A 25,007-nucleotide genomic window follows, 5' to 3' on the forward strand; every position below is an offset into this window, starting at 1 on the left:
CAGTTGTGTCTGACACTTTTGATTCATTCACGGCCAACCGACAGTTGGTGTGTCCTATAAAGCAATACTGATTTAAAACTAAGGCACAACTGATGCCAGTGTCTGCTCATAAAGGTGGGGGATCATTGAGTCACGCAGAAATGTCAGGATAAACCTGTCTTCTCACCTTTTCCTGTTAAAACAAGCTCAACGCTTGCTTTGTGTGTCAGTACTAAGTAATCAGCAGTATCTCCCATCAGTCATTAATCACAATTACAAGTCAGCTTACAGCCAGAGACGTTTAGTCTGGCAGTAAGGCGCTCAAAGCGGTGAATCCACCTTTGAATATCTTAGTATCAAGCTCAGATTTACCAGTATCGCACTGCTATTTATATTGTATTTAATATTTTCCAGGCAAAATATTAAATACATGTGCAAACATACTTTGAAATACATTAGGCACATCCTGAACTGTTCTCCAACACCACTACCGTATTTCCCGGACTACAGAGCGCACCTGAATATTAGCCGCACAAGCTAAAAGCAGGGGAAAATCCTGTTTTGTACATACATTAGCCGCACCTGACTAAAAGCCGCAGGTGTTTCAATGTTGACATCATATGTAAGAGAATATGCATAAATCGAATTGTCAGGAAAGAGATGGCTGTTTGGAGACACACCACTTTTATTAATATTTTGAAAAACAAGTTATGGGTACATATTTGCATAACCTTTTAGGGTATGTGTACAAGTAGTGGTAATTACAAGTACAAAACATGTACTGTGCTTCATAAATGAGTAACAAATGTAGTACATAACAATAACCTACAGCACACCAGAAAAATAGATTCAGACTACCTTTTAGGCTCAGGTGCAGTGACAGGCTTTAACAAGAAGAAAAGTCAGTCATTCACCACCATCTTTCTCTTCTTCCTGCGCACTAAAACCACCAAAGTCCTCTCCTCCAGTGTCGGAAACGAACAGGCTCAGGGTGGCTTCATCATCCACTCTCAGCTCCTTTCTTTCGTTGTCACTTTCAAAACCAAAGAAATCCTCATTGTCAGTGTCAGAGTCGAACACCTTCTGAAGAGCCTCCTCTCCATCAGGCAGCAGTCCAGCCCTTCGAAATCCGTTGGTGATCGTGGATGTTTTCACACTTTCCCACGCTGTCAGAATCCAGTGGTGGAGTTGGGCATAACTTGCTTTTTGCAAGTTTATCGCCGCTCATCATCCACGCCTCCAGCTGAACGCGTAGTGCTACTTTGAAGTTTGTTTTTCGCGCTACTTCGTACGGCACTACGTTGCCTGGCGGATGGACATGTGACTAACATACCACTCTTGAACTCCGATCCTTCCGCCAGGCAACGTAGTGCCGTACAACAGCGGAACAAACAAAACAAATCCGCTCATGGACAATCCATAGAAAAGCCGCACCTGACTAAAAGCCGCAGGGTTCAAAGCTTGTGCAAAAAGTAGCGGCTTATAGCCCGACAATTACGGTATTTAAAATGTAGCTCCAAGAACATCCCCTTAAGAAAGTTTTTGCATTCAAAGTTGGCTGCCCATGGTGCCTACCCTGCAGGGTGATAATACTCCATCACCCTTTGCAGTGTAAAAGAAAAACTACACTACAAAAATGTCTTACCCATTGGAAGCCAAATCTAGTGAAGTCAGGCCCAGTCAAGTAAATGTACAGCATTATAACTAGAGGTGTTAACCTGGGCTAAAACAGAACAAGTGGAAGTGTCATGTCATGCTATGTTACAACAGGTACAGATTTACCAATAACTGTTCTAAAAGATTTAATTTTAATGTTCAAGGTTTTAGAGATGCACTTTTTGATCTGCGTTACCACTGCTTGAATCAGCTGAACAAATCAGATCTGACAATTGAGGTCAGGAACCTTCTGGAAGCAGGCCTTTATATAACCAACCTTGCAGGCAGTGGAAATGCTGACACCATGTGGCTATTTCAGATACTGCAGGTCACTTTCCAGCTGATTTCCAACTACTAAACCCTTGGGGGTTTAAGTGGGGAAAAAAAGAAATTACACAAGTCTCTTTGGCACTGCTGCACCTTCACGTATGAAAGGACGTCCAGAAACAAGTATTATGTGAAATAACTTTATTGAGTTTATAAACATCACAAAAAACACAAGGAAACAAAAAAATAATAATCCCACCTGAACGATTCTTCACTTCTTCCCACAAATCTTTAACATCTGCAAGAAAACACCGATGTGTGAACATCTCATATGTACAGTATATACAGCATGTACAGTGTCCATGTGCTCTGCCCCGCAAGTGCGGGTTTAGGTATGTTTGCGTGCACTCGAGGATTGGCTTGATCTGACTGGGATCCACTGGCCGTAGGGCTTCCTACGCTCTACGCTGTCCACTCGGGGAGTTACCTTTGCTGTAGGAGGAGCTGCAGCTGTTGGCTTAGCAACAGAGTTCTGAAAACAAACAATTTTTATTTTATTTTATCATCACGAGTGATTCAGAGCAGTGTGAAACAAAGGAAGACTCACTTTAGTTTAGGTCACTTACATTAATGCTGAAAGCAATTTTTCCTTTCTGGGACGACCTTGGGCTGGAGACGTCATCAGGCTCCTCCTGTGTACCCTGTTGAAAAACAAGGACAACAAGTAGTTACTCACAAGCCCCAAACTGGAGGCAGAGTGAGCTTTGACAGTTTGTGAAGGTCATATTAGATTAACTGCTTCTAACACAGTTAAGCTTTTCTACTGCGTAGGTAGGTATAACTTCAACAAACTACAGCTCTCATGCAACCCCCAAACACTTAATCCAAGCTTCAAGGTAAGACCTTGAAACAGAATCTCAAAACCATTTAAAAAAAAAAATAAAAAAAAATAATAAAAAGAAAAATATACAGTTTCAGAATGGTGGTCACGCAGCTTTCCCAGCCCCTTAGCACACACCATGTGTACCAACTTATCTTTGTTATATGGAGAGGAGTTCTTCATCTGTTTTTAGCTCTATAATGCAGTCCACACACGTGCGCTCCATCAGCGAGTGGAGGGCTCTGCTAAATAAACAACCCACTTCAACTGCAAGCATAAATACATTTGTAATATCAAATTTTTACTTCCTTTCTACAAGGTGAATCAGTAATAACACATCTGAGTTGGCTGCATCTATGTGTGCAATTAGCAAGTATCTAAAATGTGAGATGTGACATCTACATTTGCATTTATTTGGCCTCTAGTGGAGAAAATGCAGATTGTGAAGATTACAAGGAGTACATTTTGTTATCACCCAAGTCACATGACAGCCCTTTAATCCCAGGTGCCGATGAGTGAAGGAGACCACTGTCATGTCATCTATGAAGACAGGAATAAATAAAGAGCATGTGTTCCCCTCAAGGTCCAAAAGGTTAAACAAGACAGGAAAGTCAACAACACCGACCACAATATAGTCACAGCTATAAAGTCTGAGTGCTGAATCATTTAAAAACAATGCATTAACCTCTACCTTGTGATTAAAAGTTAGAGAGCACTGCTGTGCACAGGAGATATTTCTAAGCTTCTTCATATCCCTCGTCTTTATATGGAAAGAAAATGCACATCAAAGCCTTTAGAGTATTAAAAGCTCCGCCTTCAGTGAATGGCAGGTTCCACATACAGGTAACGTTTCCTCCCACACTCACCTGTGCTGCGGTCTTTTCGGAGCCGTGTCTCACCCTTTTCTCTGGCTCACGCTCGGGTTCTGACAGGATTGGTTTCACACTCTCAGGAAGTTCCAGTTTCTCCACTCCCAGAATCTTCATGGCGTTTGCCTTTGCAGCTTCGAGGAGTTCCCTTTTATCTGCTCGACACAAACCAAATGAAGACATTTAATACGAGCATTATTACTGCTTGCTGCCAATTTCTACTGACATCAACTACAGAGCTTACCACACAGACTGAGGCTGACAGAACGTCCAACAGATCGGGATCGGCTCCTGGATGAGGATTGTGAAAATCTGCATCGATACTGGCTCACGCAGCCCCTGGACCTGCGGAAGGATGACCTGGATCGGGAAATTGAGCGGGACCTGGAGGGAGACCTGTACCGTCTGCGATGCGAGCATCTGGCTGGCGAGCGGCTGAATGAGCGAGTGTGGGCCCTGTAACAGCGGGGTGGGGAATGACTAGAACGACCTCTGCTGCGTCTGCTGTGGTCGTCACATCGACAGCGAGAGGAGCGTCTGTGGCAGCGGGGGTAGGAGCGTGACCTGGAGCGAGAAGACCTGCTCCTGGAAGAAGATGAGGACGATGAAGATGATGATCTGTAATAGCGTCTGCGTCTGTCGCGCCCTCTGTAAGAGCCTGAGGAGTGGCTGCTGTCATAGCTGCTCCTGGACACAGAGCGGGATATGGAATAGGATCGGGATGACCTGGGGCTTTTCTGGTCAAAGATCACATTGAGGCCATCGCTCTGGCGAGCACGGGCCATTTCGGAATGAGAGCCTGTTCCCTTGGCCATTATCTGGTCTTCTGTCAAAGGCTGGAAAGAGAAAAGAAAACCTGCATAAAACGTCAAGAACACTAAAATTACTAAGCTTTTTTTTCCCCTCCCCCTCTCTCCTCCCCTGGTGCAAGTCCCTACTACTAGATTTACTAGCCCTGCGCAAATTTGCATAAATTCCCCTGAACCCAACACCCTGCTTTCACAGGCCTTCAGCTCCATTGTTCTCCTGCTTTTTTTGTGCAAACACCCCCTGCCCCCCAACCAGGAGAGATTCTGGTCTTTCCTTACCTGCAACCTACAATACACTATGGTAGTTTTTATGTGCAATATTTCTCATGCATGCCTGTCCATAAACATACATACACACACACACACACACACACACACACACACACACAGAGTACATATATTTATATAGCCACAACTTACATAACATGCATAAAGTCTAGTTACACACACACACGTCCATATTTATGTTTCCAGACGTTTGTATAGTGCACTTTCTATACTGTGCTCTGTGTACAGTTTTTATTTTTGCTGCTTTTGTCTTGCACTGTCCACTTTTCTGCAATAACAATGCAGATTTTCCACTTGTGGAACTAATGTCGATTTGCTGCGTGCGCGCGTGGGCAACATTGCCATTTGTTTACTCCGATCCAAGGCCAAACCTCTGTTACAACCTTCAGAAATTCCTACCAAATCGATACAAAAGACAGACATTCACAATATATGGGTACACAAGTCTGTTTTATTTCAGTGTTTCAAACTTTACAGCGTTTGCAGACCCAGTGTCCATCATCCCTGCATTTGGCACAGGCGAATTTCTGACATGTTGCACAGTTAAACCTGCTGCGATTCCCGTTGCGGCTCTCTTGCACCTGGCACTGCGTTGTCTTTACAGTCCCTGGCACAGCAGCTGCAGCAGCTTGCCTCTGTGCTAATATTTCCTTGTGCTGTATGAATCGGCAACGAAGTTCCTGAGCTAGAAGACTCAGAAACAATCTTCTTTTGCCTGACCACCCTGTACATGCCTTGTACAAAATGTAGGCATTCACCACCGCCAGGTCCAGTATATTGCAGAAAACCGCTACTGGCCACCTGCGTGTTGCTGCTCTTACGGAATACATCCGCGCAAGTTGAGGAAGTTCACGCCAGACTTTATTCACTGTGCCCCTTAACGTCGTTTTGCGTTGCAGCAGTCTGTGCGACAGTGACAGTGAAGTAAAGAAATTGTCCATTGTGACATTTCTCCCATCAAACAAAAACAGTTTCATGACCACGTTCTCTGCCAGCCTCTCTCCCTTCTGATCACTGGGGTCCTTTCCCAAGTAAGGAGATGCACTGTGGACATATTCCTCTTCCGTGGAGGCATGTTGGTTTCTTGTTCCGTCTCCTTTTCAGATTCTTCTGAGGAGATATCAGTGGCCTGCTGGACAAATGAAACCTCTCCTCCATCAGTCTGCTTCGTCCATTTCCTGAAGCAAGGCAAAGCCTGTTGCGTGGAGAGGTTCTTCCTGCTGGCAGTGATATGGAGGCCATCCTGATGTGTGTGTGATTCTCCCGCCTGGTCGGTCTGCATTTATGCACAGCGCTGTGCTGTAGTAATGCAATGCCAGTCATACACATACACAGTCACAATGGAATAATGGAAGATCTGTGCTGAGAGTCAGGGAAGGTGTGAATGTGTGCCTTTCATAATTGCAGATCAGTCAATGTGTGGGATATTTTATAGACATTTGTGACGGTTGTAACACAGAGGTTTGGCCTGTCTTGGATCTGAGCTACTCTGAGTAAACAAATGCATTATCCATTATCCTTGAGGCCTGGCACATTGCAGACCTCAAGGATAATGGGTGGTTGGCACAACAAAAGCTGGAGGAGAAACGAGCTGACGACCTGTGAAAATCTCAGCAGGGGTGATTTACACCTCAGAACTTGCACCAGAAAATAAAAAAGCCAGTAATTCTAGTAGGTGTTGGATTGAGGGAAGTTACGCAAATTTGTGCAGGTTTAGTACATCTAGTGTTAAGTGATCAACACGCCTCAGTAATTTTAAATACTTTACTGGAACGAAGTCTTTTTAATGTGGCATTACCACCACTTTCTCAATGACCTAGAGAGAAAGATCCCTAGAGCAAAACGCGACTGCAGACTACTGGTAAATCACATTTCAAGGCAAGCTAAAACTAAAAACTGCTCCCTGAACATTAAACAGCTTATAAAAGGAATACTTTAAGTTACATTCTGTGTTAGAAACGTGTGTCAGCGGTTAAAGTCTATTAAAAGACAGCATAACCGTTGCATAACCACTCTGCTGCCCCTAGTGAGCAAAGCAGTGTTGTGTAACCTCACCGGCTAAACCGGCTTGAACTGGAAAGTTCCAGGTTGACGTAACCCTGAGCTAACGCGTCTCCATCGTTGAGCAACATTCGCAAAAAATAACTTATCCACATCACTCAATTTGCATTAGTCACAACCTTTTTTGTTTGTTTGTTTTTAATCTGAAACCGTTTCGTGTAACTCTAACTTAGAAATAAAATAAAGCCAACGGCGATGTTTGTCTTACCAGTTCGACTGTAACTAGGTCCTCTTTCTGTTGAAGTCGATTCAAAGGGCAAACGCTGTGGCAAATTGTTGCCCCCCAGAAGTATATCAAAAGACGAAAAGCTGTCAGAGAAACTCAAAATGCTCGAATTTGTTGGTTTGTAGCCAATTAGCTCAGATAAAAAGCGACCGTAGCGTCTTCCTCGAAGTTCACTCTTCCACCGTCGTCACTCTAATGTAGGCGGGGAGAGACCGCAGCGGGCTTTAAACCTGCTTCTGGAAATTTCCATTCACGTGATGTTCGCGACGATTGGATTCTTTTGAATGACTCGCGGGCTTAACGACTCTTTTTAGGAACAAAATAAGTCGAGTTATCTTCCCTTTAGCGGCTTCTGCTTTTTTAAATCTCCGCAATATTCATTCTTCCTTTAATCGTTGTTTATGAATCGTGCCATATTTGTGTTTCTACAATCAGTATAGGTTAAAAACAAGGTAAAAGAAACCGATTCAGCGGGTAACTGATACGGTTGGTGAAAATAATCAAATCGTTCAGGGCGACCGATAAACCCACTGAGAAAAAGGCGCATTGAGGGTTTTGTGTTTTGAAGGCCTCAGTGCTGCAGAAAAAGCTGCACACGCAGTTCTGAGATGCAGTAAAAGCTATTATTTAAGTATTATTTATAGAGGAGTTTAATCCTGATACCGAGCAAAGATTAGGATGGATGTATTCAGTGTATTATGTGCAGGATAGAGTTTACAAATGAATTCGGCAATGATTATGATTTCATTATATTGCATTTAAACAAAAGCTTGCTGCAGCAAATAGCAGAGCATGATGCGGTAGGTGAAGGGAGGGGGGCAGTTTGGAGTTTCTAGAAAATTCACATAGACCTGAAAGATTACATTATATCTGCAGCATTATCATTGATAAAGGGATAAAAGATGCATCACAGCATCAGCAGGTTATTGCTGTATTACAAGTCTGAGTGGTGAGTAAACATAGACTAGACATCAGTGTGATTCTCCATATCATTTCATTGATACTCAACATAAACAGCCAGTAAATGGTCAGATGGATTACATAATACTTCAAATTTAACTGCATTTATTATACGGGAAGAAAACGGAATCCGTGAAGTGCAGAGGAATTATTTTGATATTACAAATTTACGACTTGTTCTAACCCAGTTCTTACTTAGCATCATCCATTTTGTTGGACTAAAAAAGAGTTGCAATGATTTGCATTAACCTATCCTTTCAAATAATGTTATATATTGCTATAGGTCTTTTGGTATTGGTTTACTTTGATAGCTGCTTGTTTCAGTCGAGGTTTCTTTTAGGATAAGGGATGGGAAATCCTTTAAACATGTTGGGGGGCCAAGCTTCAGCTGCTATAACTCAATCAAATGTGTCTTTGTTCTTGTTGAGTATTTGTTGAGTTGAGTAACTGATACTTTCTCATGTTTCTGATGTCTCCCTATCAGCGTCATTATCTTCCCTCCTCACTATTGCCCGTGTTTTATTTTGCTAATCTCTCTTCTGTTATTCATTTAGCTTTGCCTCTTTGTAACGTCTACCCCACCCACATTGGCTTGTCCTCCTATTGTTCGTTGTTTTGGTTTGTTTCTTTTTTTTTTCGCTTTTTTTTTGGGGGGGGGGGGGGGGGGGCATTGGCCATCAAGTCTTTTCCCCTTTCTATCAGTCTAAAGAACTCAAATATCTGGGTAAAAAGGTGCAATTTCAGTATTATATTCGTTTTTCTACATTGTAAAGGAATGTTGCAGAAACTCAAAGAAACCAGTCAGCACACATCTTCAAACTTAAGAGTAAATCAAATAAAACAAAATTTCAAAAAAGGCCTTGAAACTAATTATCCAAACTTTGTCCTACATAAAAGAGAAATTTTATTTTAAATAAAAAATGACAAATTTCACTATTTCCACATTTAATAGTATAAACCCAATAAGTTTTATGGTTTTTAGTGGAATAATAATTGTTTGTTTTTGTTGGCTTTTTAAATTGTATTTTAATGGTTTATTTTTGGCTTTTTGTACTTTGCCGTTGCTTGTCAGGCCATGACTGAGGTCTTTCTCAGCAGGAAGGCTGTTAAAGTGACAAAAGACAATTAAAAATCTGCTTACATTCTCTAAGGCCATCCAGCGTAATTGAATTTAAGATATTATCAGTCAGCTGAATGGGAGTTATCATTGCGTCTTCAACCAGAATGGGTCTTCAACACCTTCTAGACTCTAGAAGGTGTTGAAGACCCATTCTGAAATCTTAATGAATGATTCTTTCATATATTCTCCTTCCGTGAACGGCTTCCCATGCTTGACTATTTGCTAAATGGCCATAAAACTTGCATAGTTGAATTTGCAGACTTCATCCACTTCTTCAACTGATTTTTCCTCAGATCAGCCTTCCGCTTCAGTTCTTCAGCTTTATTTCTCTCCCTCCGGGTATTGTTCTGCAAAGGCTGTGTTTTTATTTTGGAAATGTCTTGCGACATTTGACATTTTATTGTTAGCCAATCTCTCTACACAAATTAGGCATACTGGCGGGCCACTCTGATCAGAAGTAAATGCAAATGCTCAGGATTTTCTACGAGTCTGTGGCCAGTGCAATCCTCTACACTATTGCATGCTGGGGGAGCAGGCTGAGGGTCGCTGATGCTGACAGACTCAATAAATTGATCTGTAAGGCCAGTAATGTTGTGGGGATGGAGCTGGACTCCCTTAAGGTGGTGTCGGAGAGGCAGATGTTGTCCAAAAATAAAGACAATGTTGGATAACACCTCCCACCCACTCCATGACATGCTGGTCAGTCACAGGAGCACGTTCAGTGAGAGACTTGAGTATCAAAAAGCACCACTGAACGCCACAGGAAATCATTCCTGCCTGTGGCCATTTCCCTGTACAACTCATCCACTTAAGACACTGTATACTGCAATAGCTACACCCTTTTTGCACACGCTCTTCTTCTTATTCAGCTATTTATCAATAAGTGACTTATATCTATATAAGTCATGTATATATTGTATATATTGTGTCTATTTCTTACTTAGTGTATTGTCTTTCTTTGTTACTGTTTATACTGGAGCACTGTAACCAAAATAATTTCCCCTAGGGATTGATGATTCTGAAATGAATCTGCCCGAGCATCATTAAATGTTTCATTTTCTTCAGATATTTTTCTTTCCTGACATTTCTCCATACTTGGCCTCCCTGGGGTTGAAAGTCTTGATATGCTTATTTTGAGCAACAAAAAAATAAATAGTCAAAGGAGCTTCAGAACTGAAGAAGCATCTCGGATGAGAGGTGAAACATCTTCAAGCAACTTAAAGAAGTCCACACGCTTTTCTTTGCAAGCTCCTTTGACTACGATGACCTGGATGAATGAGAACCTTCACAGACAAAAAAATAAATAAATAAAAAAATTAGAACTACAATTTAAAAAAACGTTTTAAAAAAAAGAACTGACACAAATAAAATACACTTCAAATAAATTCTGATAATTTATTTTCCCAAGGAGCTGCATGTGACCCCTGTTCTAGAGGTCAGGAGGTTGTTATCACTGGCAGGAATCATTTACCGTATGCTTGACACCTCTACTGTCTGTTTCCTATGCAAATAATTTCACAACCTTACAGCTTCATTAACGACCCAGTCAACCTCCCTGCTCTCTCATAAAAGCCCAAGTGAAATGTGATGTTTATTTATGTTATAAATAAAGGATTTTCCTCTATCATGAGATGGAGGACTAGAAGATGAGTCTGGTAACAATTGTAGGTTAAAACGATGCCTTTCATATGCTGCCTTTTTTGGAATACATAAGGATGAAAGTTTACCCAAAATGCACTTTTTAAAGTTCTCTCCATTGTATTATCAGAAAACAGCTCAAACACCCAGAGTACCAAGATTTGTTCCTGTTCCTCTGTGTCACAGACATTTAACTGGTGGAGGTTTTCTATTCAAACTGTGATATATTCCCTGATGTTGATGCTGAGTGTTGGAATCATTGCTTGGACTGTGATGCAGAGTAAAATGAATTTGGTAAATTGACTGGTACTTATACTATGCCTTTCTACTCAACTTGAGCACTCAAAGCGTTTTTTATTCCAATATGTTATGATCCCTGAGTGGTGGACACCGTTTTATTTATGGTTCCTTTCTGAGGAGGACTCATGTTTGTGTTTTTTACAGAACTGTGAACCGAACCTTAACAATACTTTTGTTTAATTATTCCTCCCTGAGGGAATCTCTACAGTCTGTCATTTATGTCTTATATTTTATGTTATCTTTTTGTTTGGATTTTCTGTGTGTCTACGTTCAAATTAGTATTTAGAGTTCTATTCATGGGGTTATTGTTTACAAGTCTTGTTTATTTTGTGATGCTTTCTGTCTTTATGGTTCATTTTCTAGCATTGCGGTTTTGGTATACACACATTACTTTTAGTTACCATCCCTACATCAGTCTCTGCTCTGTTTGTCTTTCACTTTGCTTCTGTGTGATTCTGTCTTCCCCTGTGTTTTGTTGTGTCTTAATTCCTGTTTTATTTCAGTAGCTGTTGGTCTCCTGTAACTTGTCTGGTTTTACTTCCTCGGCTTGTTGTCTTCATTGTTTTCAGCTATCTTTAATTACACTCCTAGTTCTATTTCAGTCATTACTTCTTGTATGTGTATATCACCTGAGCATTTCTGCACCCTTTGTTGTGTTATCCATTTAATTGTGTGTCTTGGGTTTCCTGAGCTTGAGCTCCATGTGATTTCTGAATATGTGTATTCCTTGGCATTGCTACTTGTGTAATTTTGGATTTGTCCTTATCAGCATGAAATACGTGCCTCTCTTGACTGCTCTCTTTTGCGTCCTGCTCTTGTCTTCTCAAAATTGCCAGCTGACTATGGTATAAAAGGAAATTAAATGTAGGCTATTTTTCAGCTTTGAACACTTAATTTGGATATTTCCCATGCTTATTAAATTACTCAAATACTAAAAAGTAATTTAAACTGTTGTCCCATCCCGATGTACTTTGATACATACTATTAATATGTGTGGTATGAAGATCACCTTTTGTACAGCATCATTAAACGCATTAAATTTATAAAAGGTGAGACAGCATTTATTTAATTGTTATAGCTATGAAAGTGTTATGCTTTGCAATTTATTTATTAATTTATTTTTGGTTCAAAATCGGAGCAGTTGTATTTGCATAGATGTGGTATAGAAACTTTTTTCTCCTGTAAAAAAAATGACCCCATAAGTCTCAAATTTTTTACATACTAACAAAACCTTTTTCAGACTAAACTTTGAGAACCTTTAATAAAATCGGAAATTTTATATCGCTATACCTACAAACTATCTATCTATCTTGTAAGCCTGCAGGCTTATAATTTGTATTTGATTAGGGCTTAAAAGGGAGAAACTAACGACTGTACCGTCATTGGGAGAAAGTGAAGTCGTGAATGCATTTCAAATGCAAATAAAGGAAGTCTCGGGCGATCTCGCGACATTTTATGTAACGTCTACTTAGCAGTAGTGATGGGACGTTCTGTATCGAGGCTTCGGAGCGTGTGTCGAGTAATGGAGGGGGCGTTTCCGCGAAGCGCGTATCGAGGCTTGCTTCATTTATGGGAGGAGCTGAAAATGATGACCTCCGAAGCCTCGCTGCCCGGCTGTACCACGTGACTGGTTCATGAAGTGGTTCGAACTTTGCCGCGAGCTATGACAGCGATATAAACCCCTCAGACTACATTCAAAAATGTGGGTGTTTGATGGAGAGTTGCGGTTAGTGTGAGTTTGGAGACCGTTTGGAGGTTTATGAGAGTGAGGAGAGAAAGTCTGGAGAGAATGGAGCCAGCTAAGAAGAGGAGGATGTCCTCCCCTGTGCGGGAACATTTTGATCTTATTCCTCCCAACAAGGTATGTAAATTTCTACAGAAGATGTATTTTCATGATACTGATGGTGCAATACAATTTATGTTAAGCTGTCTTTACTTTTGTACAAGGTGAAGTGTTTGCTATGTGCCAGGGAGCTGGGATATAACAACAACACCTCATCCATGCTTAGGCACTACAGAGCTTTGCATGAGAATAAGGGGAACACCGATTGTGGAGCAAGACCAGGTGAGCCATCAAATGCAATGATAATATAGGATGCAGTAATGTTACTAAATGATATAACAATATTATACAACTGTTATAAGTTACGTATGTGATATTTATATTTGTGCTTTGTCTTTATTGTCTTTCCTCAGGAGAACAATCTCAAATAGATGAAGACCTGGTCAGCATGGTGATTGAGGACTCCCAGCCATTTAGCATTGTGGAGGACAAAGGATTCAAAAGACTTGTTAAATCATTAAATCCTAGCTATGTTCTCCCCACTAAAAAGGTCGTAAAAGCAGTGAAAATTTAGTTTTTACAGAATAAAATGTGAACAGGCAGGACTGTGTAGCTGTCCATACCTCAACGTTACAAAAGCACAACTACTGTCCACACCCCAACCACACCTCACCTCACAGTAAATGATCATTTCCATTTCAAGCATTTCCAAATAATCATTTCCCATACTGCCACTATAAATATACACAGTATACTGCCATCACTACAATATACATGTTTTACACACTCCTTTTGTTGTTGACATTTACAGGCTGTGTGCAAAATGCCACACTCTTCAAATTCATGCCAGCTATTATTTTTACGTCCAGTAGGTGTCCTGCTAGAGCAAATGAAGCTTCATGAAGCTTCGCGTTGGGGTGAACCAATTGGATGAAAAGCTTCAGTGCTTCATGGGGCTTCATCTGCCCATCACTACTTAGCAGTACTGTTTACTTTGTCGCTTCCTCCTCTTTCCTGCGTTATAAAAGCGGAGCGTGCGCACACCTCGCTGTTCACCTGATTTGATCGCAGGCTGAAAATGGACGCGCTCACCGTGCTGCCATCCAACTTCGGATATGTTATCCTCACGTACCTGTACAGCTGGATCATGCTGGGGTATTTGGCAGTTAAGGTTGGGGGAGCCAGAAAGAAGTACAACGTGAAAGTAAGTGAAAAACGAACACTGCACGCTCTGAAGTGATTTTTATTTGCATCTCGGGCTTATTTCACGCTGTTTATTCTGCAGTATCCCACCATGTACAGCGACAAGGAGCAAGTCTTTAACTGCATCCAGAGGGCGCATCAGAACACCCTGGAAGTGTACCCTCAGTGGCTGGTTTTCCAGACCATCGCAGCTCTTGTTTACCCGGTAAATTTGATCATATACACTTAAATCAGTCTTCACTACTAAGTTTTTTGTTTTATGCATTTATTGTGTTAGTGCAGTGGGTCAGGGGCCGAGCAGGAACACGCCCGCGTGAACTTTGGCATGATTTTTCCAGATAACAGTCTAGTTCAAACGTTAGTGTCAGAGTGAATAAGCAGATTTTCCTCGATCACAGGGGTGTGTCCACGACTTTTTTTCTCTGTGGTGGATTGGGGGTGCACAGTAAAACAGAAGTTATGGTCATAAATAAACAGAGTTTATAAAATATAAATCTAATAATGTTAATTAGGTTAAAAATTTGGGATATCTCACTACAGATCACATAAGAACGGTTTACGATATATAGATAGCATGCAAATATCCTGTTAGGCAGGTTTGATGTATGTGCAGAGAGCGGGAAGATCCTTAGAGGAAAGTAAGTTTACAGAAAGTTTAAGTGGTCGATAATGAGATGTCAGTGAGGAAGTGAAATGTTTGTAGCTGCTGAAGTGAGCACAATTAAAGATGTCAGAAGAATTGTATTTGCAGGCTCAGTGCTTTTGAAAAACAGATTATTGTAGCAGATTACTAAATATAAAAAATTCAGTGCACATATCAGACTCATCTGTGGAGTGGAGACTCTGGTGGAGCACTCTCTGTCTCTTTTTTTTTCTTTTTAGAAAAAAATCTGTGCATATGCTTGGTTTGTTACTTTATTTGATAACTGTTTGTTAGTAATGATCCAGGCCAAAGACCAGCGGTTACTCAAAGACCTCACTGAACCTGTTAGAGCCCCTGATACCTGTGAGAGTGCATGACAAAGAAAGAGAGACAAGAAGGCATTTAGACACTTATGACAGTAGGGGGAGTGTTTGAATAGAGGTAAATGATCTCAAATAAATAAATAGACGTGATCTTTATGTATGTTCATGGACACAAATCACCATATATTTATATGATGGTTTTCCAGACGAAGCGGTGAAATGTTGAAATACCTCATGAAAGGGCTTCAGCACATGTAGCGATTGTTATTTTAACCAAAATTGCAATCTTTTTCTGACCTTGACCCGGTAGTTTTTAATGCCTTAACAAACCCAATGAAGGCATTTTTAATTAATAATATAAAAAAGGGCAGCACAGTGGCATGGTGGTTAGCACTGTTGCCTTATAGCAAGAAGGTCTTTTTGTGTGGAGTTTGCGTGGTCTCCCCGTGTTTCCCCGGGGCCTCCGACTTCCTCCCACAGTCCAAAGACATGTACTTAGTGGGGTACGGTAAATAGGTGATTCTAAATTGCCCATGTGAATGTGAGTGCATATGGTTGTCTGTCCCTCTGTGATAGACTGGCACGGTGTACCCTGTCTCTCACCCTGTGACCCTGATAAGGATAAACAGAAGAGAAAGGATGGGATATAAAAATAAAATGATATGAATGCAATGTGTGAATCTGTGGTGTGTAGGACCCAAACTGGACAATTATCGATTCGTTAATGTGTACTTGTGTTTAATATTCCAGGTAGAAGTAATTGTACTTTATATTCTGCTGGATGGTCATATCTTTAATAATTCATTATATTTTTAGGATATTGTTTTATAATGTGCTGAAAGTAGCACAACAGGAATATTTAAATAAAATAAAAGTAGTTTAAATCTATATTTAAGTTGAATTCATGAGTAATGTAATGATTCTGTGTGTACTTTATATCAGCGGCTTTGGTGAGGGGCAGCTGTGCCCTCATCTGGAAACTCTCCTGACTTCCTCCATTCTTTCTAACTCTTATTTGTGTGCACTTCTAACCAGCTGTCAGCATCTGTCTTGGGGGTTATTTGGGTGACCAGCAGGTTTTCCTATGCCTGGGGCTACTACACAGGAGGTAAGACTGAAATTAAGTGAATGGAGTCATGATACGTAAAATTTATACACTCACGTTAATATTTTATTAATAAATACAGAGTTATGTTAGTATTAACCCCTAATCAATACCACAATCAGTAATGTCTACATTGGGTTGGTGTCTACAATTATGCCATGTCATAATATGCATGATATGGCAGTTAGACAGATGTTCAGAGCTGAAGTCCAGGTGCTGCAAGAGTTACAGCCCTGTGATAGTCTGAGCAGTTTTATTGCTCAGTATCTACGTTGTTTAATCATTTACATTTGATAACATATGGGTGAAAAGTTACTAAGCTAAGAAGTCAATGATCTGCATTATTAATGGAAGCAAAACATTTAAATGATCATGTGTTCAGAACTTCAGAGAAGACAGAAAAGTTTAGCCTCGTTTTCTTCGTATAATCCTGATTTGATCAATGTTTACTTTGTCCTTTTTATTGCAGATCCTGCCAAGAGGATGAACGGTGCTTACGGCTACATTGGCTATTTCGGAGTCATCATTCTCTCCATATCTGTTGCCCTGCAGCTGCTCGGCTTCCTCTAAGATGACTGTCATCTTGTGTTTGCCCATCTTACTGAAGAATCTGCTCGTGTATAGTGAACAATATTGCATCTTAACAAAACTATGCTATAAACTGTCTATATACGACTTAAAACCTTTTTTATGAACCACTAACCTGATATTCTGATATTTCTGTGACTATATACTCCATGTAATCAAAATTCTACAATAGTCATCAATAAAGTAAATGCTGTCTGATGGTGCAGCCTTAAATGGATTCTGCGTGCACTCAGGTAGTACAGATTATGGTCACTGAGAGGGTCAGAGGCAGCAGGGCTAAAGAGCGTGTCATGTGACTCACACATGAGGTATCAGGCGCAAATCCCCCATCTGTTCAAGCCCATAGTCAGTGGCTTCTAGATGATCTACATCCTGAGAAACAAGTCCACCAAGGTCAGCCCAAGATAATAAAGTCCTTTTTTTATAACTACTGTACATTAGAATTACCACAGAAAATGTTTTTTTTAATTGACAGGGAATAAGTCCAGGTGATGAGCTGGTGGGGTGTTTTCTTTCATTTTGCACACTAAAAGCTAAATAAAACTTCTTCTTTTTTTGTCTATGTTAAAATGTTACAGCCCATATAGTTGTACAGAGGGGTTCCTTTGATGTATAAAAACTGAGATGTATTATTGGAAGTTAAGACATCTCATCTCTTTGCCATAGTTTAACAAAATGTAAGATACTTTGTTCAACAGACAGGAGCAGAGAAACCAAAATGTTATATTCTCATATGACGACGTGAGGTTTCAGGAGGTTAATTTGGGAATGAAAGAAGACAAAGGATGAAAGAAATAAGATGTACTTCATTTATCCCAAAAACTGAGAAACTAGTGTGTTACAGTCACCAAAACACGAAATAATTGTCTCTCAATAACACAAATTTAACCAGCTCAGAAAGATTATGCCCCCGCCCGCCCCCCCACACACACAACAATAACAAAATAAGGAGCTCAGTTAAATAAAGATAAAAGAAGTGAAGAGTTCAATAAACCCAAATCAAAATATCATACAACAAGGAGATTAATGAGTAAAATATATAAGGTCATGCTATATATGATTCCAATGGTTTATATGAATAAGATGTACTTTATTCCAATAATAAATAAAGTACATCTATATATGATTCCAGTGTTTTATTGGAATCATATATAGCATCGCTGTGATTTTAAAAAGGATAGTCAGAGGAATAAAGAGTGGGAGAGCTGTGTGACACAAGGAAAAAAGTAGGATTAACTGTTTTATTGGAATCCGGTAAAATAAGCCTAACGGGATATTGTTGTCTTTATTTGTTTTGTATGAACTCTGAATCTGAATTCTTTTGCAATTAATTGTTTAAATCATATAAAGAAATGTGGACAGAAATGTAAAGTATTTTATTGTATTAGAATAAAGTGCCACAATTCTACTTATATGTCACATATATATATATATATTGATTATTATCATATCATATCATTCCCTTATATTATAAATAGCATATAAGTGTGCCAAATGTGCGGCCCAGTAACAGGTCCTGGTCCTCCAGAGGATCCTGTTCAGCCCGCTCAATAGCTGTGCAAAGAGTGATGAACAGTGTTAAAATGCGCAGGTACTGTAGAGATGTGATGCCAACCTTATTTCAGAAACACTAGTGTCATTAATGAGTCATTAAATGGGAAACTGTGAATCCTTTTTATATTAATTGCACTTATTTAGAAACCTACTATGCAATAATTTTACTGGTCAGGAGTAACTGGAATTAGAAAGGAGAGATGTTTACAAATTCACACTTTATCCGTTGCTCCTGAAGGCAACAACATCAACAGCGTCTTTGATCGAAAAGGGTGTGGGTTGACTGCGCATGTGCATGACGAACCTCTGTCGGAAGCAAAGTCGGGTTTGTCCAAAGGTTTTACACACCAAAAAGCGAGAATAAAAGGTAGGAATTCCTTTGAAAATGGCACGAGGAACGGGTAACACTGTCGGGATGTGTGTTTCTATCCGTTCCCACCGCTGTCGTTTGGCTCGTGGTATTTTTTCAGCAACTTCGTAGCGAGAAGAAACCTTCAAGGAAATGTTTGCTAGTACCAAAGCGATGAACAAAAGAAAGCGACAGCGCAGGGTTTTAATCAAACACACGAGCATTGTTTGAGTTTCTAAAACTTATACCTGCTATTATCATCCCTTTAGGGGCTTAATGGATATTGCATGTGGCGATTAAACGGGATAAATGTGGAGTTACAGTATTGTTGGTGTTTGTGCGCGAGCACGAGCCTACTGTACGGCGCATGCGCACTGATGGATTTTTGTGTCAGATTTCAGTCCACTTTTCTGACTTCGCTTATTGATTATTGGAAATAAGCATAATGAACAGCTGTTTTTCATGTTGCCCGCACTTACATTAGTGGAGTCAGGAATACACCTGGCTGGCTGTGGAAAGTGTGATGTCATCATTTATTTAAACTTTAATAAATCAGCTGTTCCTCCTGTACACAATGGGGTGGAAATTTTGCTGAGACACTTTTCCTTACTGCATTCAGTGACCTATTTTTACTGTTTTAAGAGTCACATAACGAGTCATCTGTGTCATTGTTGTTATGCATTCTCCAGACGGTGGCCTCCAGGGACGCTGTAATAATCTAGTAGCTGTGGCAACAGCCAGAGCGTTGATGTTCAGTTATTGAACCTAAAGTAGACGGCTTAGCATCATTATTTGAGTAGGTAGGTTTCCACGAGTCCTGAGGTTCAGGACAAATCCAGAGTACGTGTGTCCTCCACACCTCCATCAAAAGTCAATGGGAGCTGAAATCTACTCCTGGACAAGCTACTGTTCTGTCCGGTGTTATTTGTGTATTATTTTCAGTTGTGTAATTTTTTTTGTTTTTGTTTTTTACCAATTTCATTATTTTGCTATTTGTATTTTATTTCATTATACTGAACATTTAAAAAAAAAATTATATTACTGTTTCGCCCCTTTTCCCCTCTTGACCTCCTTAATTCAATACATTTATTTGATATTTAACAAACAGTTTTAGCCTGTTGGGTTTTATAGTTTTTCTTTTCTGAACTTTTAAATTTTTTATAGTCAGTGTGTATATTCTATGAAAATATGTATTTATGATTGAATTGAATTATTTTATTTCGATTTTTTTCTTATTCACCTTCTCATTGTATTATCTTCAGCTTTTTAAGGTTTGACTTGATTTGATTTTAACAGATTTTTATGTGTAATATTTATATTTTACATTTTACATTAATAAAAAGATATGTTATTTTTTTTTTCAGACTGTTTAAACTGAGCTGCCTTTCTCTTAATTCAAATCCTGATTTACACCTACATTTACTTTTTTCCAGAGTCATGTCGGGATTTCTGGACGGGATCCGGTGCGGAGACTGTGAGTGTAATGTGGACTGGGGAGAGCGAAGAAACACAATTGCCTCTATAGCTGCTGGAGTCCTGGTATTTCCACTGATTTCTTCAAAACAATAAAGACATATATATAAATCTGTATAGAAGATTTTACATATTTACATAACCGGGGATGTTGTTTTTGCAGTTTTTCACCGGCTGGTGGATCATCATTGATGCTGCAGTGAAATACCCGGCACAGGATGAATTTCATCATGCATATCACACCTGTGGAGTCATCGCTACCGTGGCCTTTCTCATGTAAGACAGACTGCAGCTGTTTGGTGTTTCTGAAGCTTTAAAGCTCAACTTGCAGGTTTTCCAAATCACATGCGTAATATCACAGAGGAAGTAGAGCTGATGTCACATGACCTTAAAAAAAACCCAACAACAGCGATTTAGTCACGTAATAACTGGGAGTCGGGGGTTGTTGCCCCTTTCTGTTTTCAAGAGTGATTGATGACCCTGTCTAAGGTGACAGTGATACCAGTTTTGATCTTTTTATTCAGAGACATTTGTTAACATGTGAGTTAAATTCATACGTGTCACTCATGTGAAAAGTCTCAATAGCTAAATGAATGTGAAGAGAGACAACTTTAGCTTCATAGTGTGGATTTAGAGATCTCTCCAAAACAGGAAGTCTGGAACTGGTTCTTTTTTATCTTTATGGTTTCACAAAAATTTAAAAAGGGGATGCCCAGAATTTACATTTTTTGAATGCAGCATATTTTATTTCAGCAATTTAACATGAGCAAAGCAAAATCCAAGTAAGATAATAATAATTCAATGAACAAACTGTACTCTGAGATCATGCTGATTTCTACTGCTGGTTTTGAGATGAGGGAGATAGAGGGAAACATCCGCATCCTGACCACTTACACCAGTCTGTGCCGATATAATCCAGTAGGAATGCAGAAAAAAGTTCTCCAATTCCTCTGTGATTATACCCCGGCACAGCAAAAAATAAGAAGGGGAAACAGACGCAAATTCTAATTCTAAATCGTAAGTCCACAGTGTTTCTGCTTTTTTACACAGTGCCTGTTTGGTGCTCTCACTCTAACACACACAGAGCAAAGGGTGCACCGTGGTCATAACAATGCTCCTGGAATCTGGGTGAAAAAGTCAAGCATGAGGGTCATTACATTACTGAAACTACATTTTCTTACTCCTGTATTGATTACATTTATTCTTGATTATATTCTGATTAGAATTAAGCATGATTTAGTTCTCTGTATCACTGCAACCATAAAAAGGCTGGATGTTAAGTCCTCTTATTCCACTTTTGGATGAAGATAAGCCCAGGGATCTCAGTCTCTTCGACACCCCCTCCTTGAGATCGCTGGCTGCCTGTCATGGTGGTTAAGACGGGGGAGTCCACTTCATCAGCAGTGAACAGATGTTGCAAGGCCGATGAGCTGGTCCCCAGTTCTGTGGTCCAGCAGGGCCCTGAGTTGGTTCAAGGACTGTGGCCGGTCACCATCACTCATCTCGTGCTCTGCTCTTCCATCTACTCAATTTTCCTGATCTTGTATGTCCTCATCGACCTGGATGTTTTTGTAGCAACTTCCCTCATAGTAATCGTACTTGCACTCCCAGCTGGATGTTTGAATGGTGGCAGGTTTGGTCCAGCAAAAATAAAACCGCCATTAGGCAGATGTGTAGAGGTGATTTGGTGCCCATCAGGGTAGTAAACTCCATCAATATCCCTGCAGATTCCAGATACAGCAGATCTCCGCACTATATTGGCCCAGCTCAAAAAAAGTTGGCTACTGGGACTGTTGGACTAAACTGGCAATCCATATGCAAGAAGATCCCCCACGCACTGTGGTGTTGGAGTTTATCTTTGTGGCACAATGTGCACTGTAAGGCTGAAGTGACACTTCAGTGATACTTTGCACTATGAGCATCTGTTCCACACTGCATGCACCGGCTGCCCCCTCTGAACGGTCCTTTTCGGACTGTGCTTGTTGTGTTTTCGGCCATGGTTCCTTAATGTCCCAGGAGTTTCTTCCATAACCTGTTATAAGCTCCTCGGACGTGCTGTTTTCCCTCCTCCTCATGTCCGAGGTCATCACTAATGGATTAATGACAAAACTTCTCTCCTGCCCCCCTGGAGCTTTACTGTGTGTAACCTGTGTAACTACACATGCCGCTGGTAGTGCCGTGTTTGCATCCTGTTCCTAAATACTACTTTTTCTGTAACTCAAGGTTGTACTCTCATCAAAATAATCACTCTTGCTTATTTCTTTATGACTGCTAGTCTTAACACTGCTTTCAGGCTAAATTCTCTTCAGCACAGCCACATTTGTATGTATTTATAAACCATTTCCATCCTTTTCTCTGGCATATGGTGGTAGCTGTGCTGTATTCTCTTGTATATACGCTTCTGGAGTCACCCCTTGCCTGGAGGTCTAATCTTCCCTATTCTTCGATTCCGTGAAAGAGTTTCTTTGTTACATCATCCAATTTATTTCATGCTTTTTCCAGCATCCTGTCTCTCTTTGTTATAAACCTTACAAAAGAAGACTGAACTTCATGTTGAAACACAGCTCTGTACTCTTTTTCTCTCTGACCTTGGATTGTCGTCACAATAATTCCTTACTCTCTTTTCAGCTTCTCTGTTTTTGCTAACTCGCTTTCACAAAACACACAAAAGGACATATGTTTCAAGTTTAAGCAAATATAAATGCTTCAAGTATTGAGTAATTTTGTCCCAAAATAAGGTTTAACGCCTTTTTTCCCTGCAAGATGTATTTCCACCACTCCTCTGTGCAGTTTCATAACTTTATATACTCCATAACATACATGTCCATGTTACTGATGCATTAAGTCAAGGAAGAGTTTAAAAAGGACTCTTACCCACGAGCACCTGAACAGGTTTAATCAGTTTGGGGTGTTTTTAGAGTCCTGTGAGTCCTCCTTGTGAAACGTGTCCTCAGAAAGATTTCAAACGTTTAGTGGGTTTATGTTGATTCTTTTTCAACACTTTGTTAATCATAGTGAAATCTCTGTGCACACAGTGCTGTAACCTTCAGTCCGATGCATACAGTTTTGTAAAAAGCCAGACTTTGACCCTAATCAAGTCAGAAAGCAGCCTCATCTTAAGGCTTTAAGACGGGACTTGACAGTACCCATGTGTGACACTCTGAGAACCATGGAGGATTTTAGCGCTGGTGGATGAAGGAATTTTTGGTTTGCATGTAATAAACACATTTATACAACACTTACAGAGTTAACTGGCCTGGATAGGGTTTATAAATAACTTTTCTGCTCCAACAGTTATTAGTTAATGTTACTTTTTTCGGGTTGTAACATCTGAAGATTCTGCATTCTGCTTTTTTCCCTTTTAGGATAAATGCTGTTTCAAATGGCCAAGTGAGAGGAGACAGCTACAGCGAAGGCTGCATGGGACAGACAGGTGTGTGTCTGCTGTGATGACGACAGGTTGTCTATTTTCATTTAGCGATTATTTATTTAATGTCTCAGATATGCTTTCTACTGTTCTTGTGGCGTGTATCTGCGCATGCAGTAAAACGCAACGTGGTAAACGAAGCTCGACACCACGTCACTCAGTGTCCCGCCCTTTCTTATCTTTTACTTGCAGGTGCTCGAGTGTGGCTCTTTATCGGCTTCATGCTGGCTTTTGGCTCCCTCATCGCCTCCATGTGGATTCTCTTTGGAGGATTTGTAGTGCCCCGTGAGTCCACTTTATCTGCTTAGCACTTTTCTACTTGGCCCAAGTGTTCAGCTGTGTTTTCAACTGTAGAAACTTTGGACTGGGAACTTTGGCACCTCGGTTATAATATGAATGAATATAATGGAAATAATTTGTATTTCCAGTTGGAGCCATATTTCCACGTAGTGACGTGCAGAGGCAAAGCTATAAACAAAAGTGTCCCCGTCTAAAAAGATCTAATTGTATTTATAAACAGCATAACTGTGGTCATATTACACAGTTATACAGTCCGCGTACCTGGACTCATCGATGTTTAGTTGTCTGTACGCAGCCGTTTCATAACCCAGCTATGAAGTGTGTATTTAAAAAGAGAAAGGCATGCGTTCTTTAATGTGATAATTTGAATAACTTGTCGCTTGGTAAGAGATGGTCTGAGTGAATCAGCGTCGTCTGCGGTGCAACCTGTGTTAGGATAGGCAGATAACGTTCACGCGTCAGTGTTTGCTGGGTGAAAATGAGGCTGTTTAGAGGGATGTTTGCTGCAGTAAGGAACTCTTGGATCAAAGCTGTGACGGCGTGATGCTGTAACTGACGCCGTAAACCTGTTGCGTCTTTTGCAGAGAAGCCCACTGTGTACCCTGGAATTGCTGTTTTCTTCCAAAATGCGTTCATTTTCTTCGGGTGAGTTGTTGAGTCCTCTTTCTCTCGTCCATTTCAGGACAATGAAAACATTTCACTCATCTTATTGTTTTCTTCTTCAGGGGTTTGGTGTTCAAGTTTGGTCGTACAGAGGATCTCTGGCAGTAATGAACTCTGCGTGTCTCTTCATGTCCACAGTTATACACTCTGCTTTCTATACTGTATGAGACTGTATGCTTCAGTGGGTATTCACTTTATATATAAACTATTTCCTTTTTTTTTTTTAGCCTTCAGATTAACATGTTTAATTTATCTGGTTTGCTGTATAAAAGCTAAATCATAATTAAGCACAAATCTTCATAGATTTCTTTAAAGTTTGAATATTTTCAAATGTGGCATGTCTATTTGCAATCGGACTCTGTAGCCATGTTGTTAAAATGGTTTACTTATGCATAAACAAAATTGTGTATTTTGGGAGCTTCAAGACACTAAACTGTCTCCATCTCCTTTGTTTTATGGCATCCCCTAATTTAGCCTGCCTGCCAAGCGCACATTCCATAAGTGGTTATGGTACAAAATATTAACTGACGGATTTTTCGTAGA

General features: G+C 40.2%; 4 protein-coding genes across 6 annotated transcripts; 3 read left to right on the forward strand and 1 right to left on the reverse strand.

Annotated features, from left to right (window-relative positions):
• Positions 1 to 2,088: 2,088 nt before the first annotated feature.
• Positions 2,089 to 7,250, reverse strand: rsrp1 (arginine/serine-rich protein 1). Of its 3 annotated transcripts, none has more exons than XM_085257261.1 (5): positions 7,018 to 7,249; positions 3,896 to 4,487; positions 3,649 to 3,806; positions 2,529 to 2,603; positions 2,089 to 2,434 (listed from the first exon to the last, which is right to left on the reverse strand). In XM_085257261.1, the coding sequence occupies exons 2-5, from the start codon at positions 4,464 to 4,466 to the stop codon at positions 2,291 to 2,293; spliced, it is 948 nt and encodes a 315-aa protein (XP_085113387.1). In that variant the 5' UTR covers positions 4,467 to 4,487; positions 7,018 to 7,249; the 3' UTR covers positions 2,089 to 2,290. The 3 variants fall into 3 exon arrangements, 1 of the variants encoding a protein (XP_085113387.1); XR_014889950.1 differs by having other exon boundaries at positions 2,361 to 2,434; positions 2,529 to 3,024; positions 3,245 to 3,806; positions 7,018 to 7,250; XR_014889949.1 differs by having other exon boundaries at positions 2,361 to 2,434; positions 2,529 to 3,027; positions 3,245 to 3,806; positions 7,018 to 7,250.
• Positions 7,251 to 12,831: 5,581 nt separating this feature from the next.
• LOC146551845 (uncharacterized) lies at positions 12,832 to 13,660 on the forward strand. Its single transcript, XM_085256284.1, has 3 exons — positions 12,832 to 12,914; positions 13,001 to 13,118; positions 13,250 to 13,660. Exons 1-3 carry the CDS (start codon positions 12,843 to 12,845, stop codon positions 13,408 to 13,410), a joined length of 351 nt encoding a protein of 116 aa, XP_085112410.1. The 5' UTR covers positions 12,832 to 12,842; the 3' UTR covers positions 13,411 to 13,660.
• A 106-nt stretch (positions 13,661 to 13,766) lies between these two features.
• Positions 13,767 to 16,911, forward strand: mgst3b (microsomal glutathione S-transferase 3b). The gene is made up of 4 exons (XM_085256282.1): positions 13,767 to 14,040; positions 14,122 to 14,244; positions 16,041 to 16,113; positions 16,580 to 16,911. Exons 1-4 carry the CDS (start codon positions 13,915 to 13,917, stop codon positions 16,678 to 16,680), a joined length of 423 nt encoding a protein of 140 aa, XP_085112408.1. The 5' UTR covers positions 13,767 to 13,914; the 3' UTR covers positions 16,681 to 16,911.
• Positions 16,912 to 18,483: 1,572 nt separating this feature from the next.
• tmem50a (transmembrane protein 50A) lies at positions 18,484 to 24,897 on the forward strand. Its single transcript, XM_085256281.1, has 7 exons — positions 18,484 to 18,619; positions 20,035 to 20,140; positions 20,238 to 20,350; positions 23,440 to 23,507; positions 23,694 to 23,786; positions 24,386 to 24,446; positions 24,527 to 24,897. Exons 2-7 carry the CDS (start codon positions 20,039 to 20,041, stop codon positions 24,570 to 24,572), a joined length of 483 nt encoding a protein of 160 aa, XP_085112407.1. The 5' UTR covers positions 18,484 to 18,619; positions 20,035 to 20,038; the 3' UTR covers positions 24,573 to 24,897.
• The last annotated feature ends 110 nt before the right edge of the window (positions 24,898 to 25,007 follow it).

Source organism: Mchenga conophoros, linkage group LG19 (genome assembly GCF_057382185.1).
Source record: "Mchenga conophoros isolate Kocher_MC1m ecotype Shallow Benthic linkage group LG19, M_conophoros_male_GT1.1, whole genome shotgun sequence".
In the NCBI taxonomy this organism is placed as follows: domain Eukaryota; kingdom Metazoa; phylum Chordata; class Actinopteri; order Cichliformes; family Cichlidae; genus Mchenga; species Mchenga conophoros.

Coding starts and splice junctions, on each gene's coding strand:
- mgst3b (XM_085256282.1), top strand. CDS start 13,915: ATGGACGCGCTCACCGTGCTGCCATCCAACTTCGGATATGTTATCCTC. Junction 14,245..16,040: donor TCGCAGCTCTTGTTTACCCG/GTAAATTTGATC, acceptor ACTTCTAACCAG/CTGTCAGCATCTGTCTTGGG. Junction 16,114..16,579: donor CTGGGGCTACTACACAGGAG/GTAAGACTGAAA, acceptor TTTTTATTGCAG/ATCCTGCCAAGAGGATGAAC.
- LOC146551845 (XM_085256284.1), top strand. CDS start 12,843: ATGGAGCCAGCTAAGAAGAGGAGGATGTCCTCCCCTGTGCGGGAACAT. Junction 12,915..13,000: donor ATCTTATTCCTCCCAACAAG/GTATGTAAATTT, acceptor CTTTTGTACAAG/GTGAAGTGTTTGCTATGTGC. Junction 13,119..13,249: donor CGATTGTGGAGCAAGACCAG/GTGAGCCATCAA, acceptor GTCTTTCCTCAG/GAGAACAATCTCAAATAGAT.
- rsrp1 (XM_085257261.1), bottom strand. CDS start 4,466: ATGGCCAAGGGAACAGGCTCTCATTCCGAAATGGCCCGTGCTCGCCAG. Junction 3,807..3,895: donor TGTCAGCCTCAGTCTGTGTG/GTAAGCTCTGTA, acceptor TGTGTCGAGCAG/ATAAAAGGGAACTCCTCGAA. Junction 2,435..2,528: donor AAATTGCTTTCAGCATTAAT/GTAAGTGACCTA, acceptor GTTTGTTTTCAG/AACTCTGTTGCTAAGCCAAC.
- tmem50a (XM_085256281.1), top strand. CDS start 20,039: ATGTCGGGATTTCTGGACGGGATCCGGTGCGGAGACTGTGAGTGTAAT. Junction 20,351..23,439: donor GCTACCGTGGCCTTTCTCAT/GTAAGACAGACT, acceptor TTTCCCTTTTAG/GATAAATGCTGTTTCAAATG. Junction 23,508..23,693: donor AGGCTGCATGGGACAGACAG/GTGTGTGTCTGC, acceptor TTTTACTTGCAG/GTGCTCGAGTGTGGCTCTTT.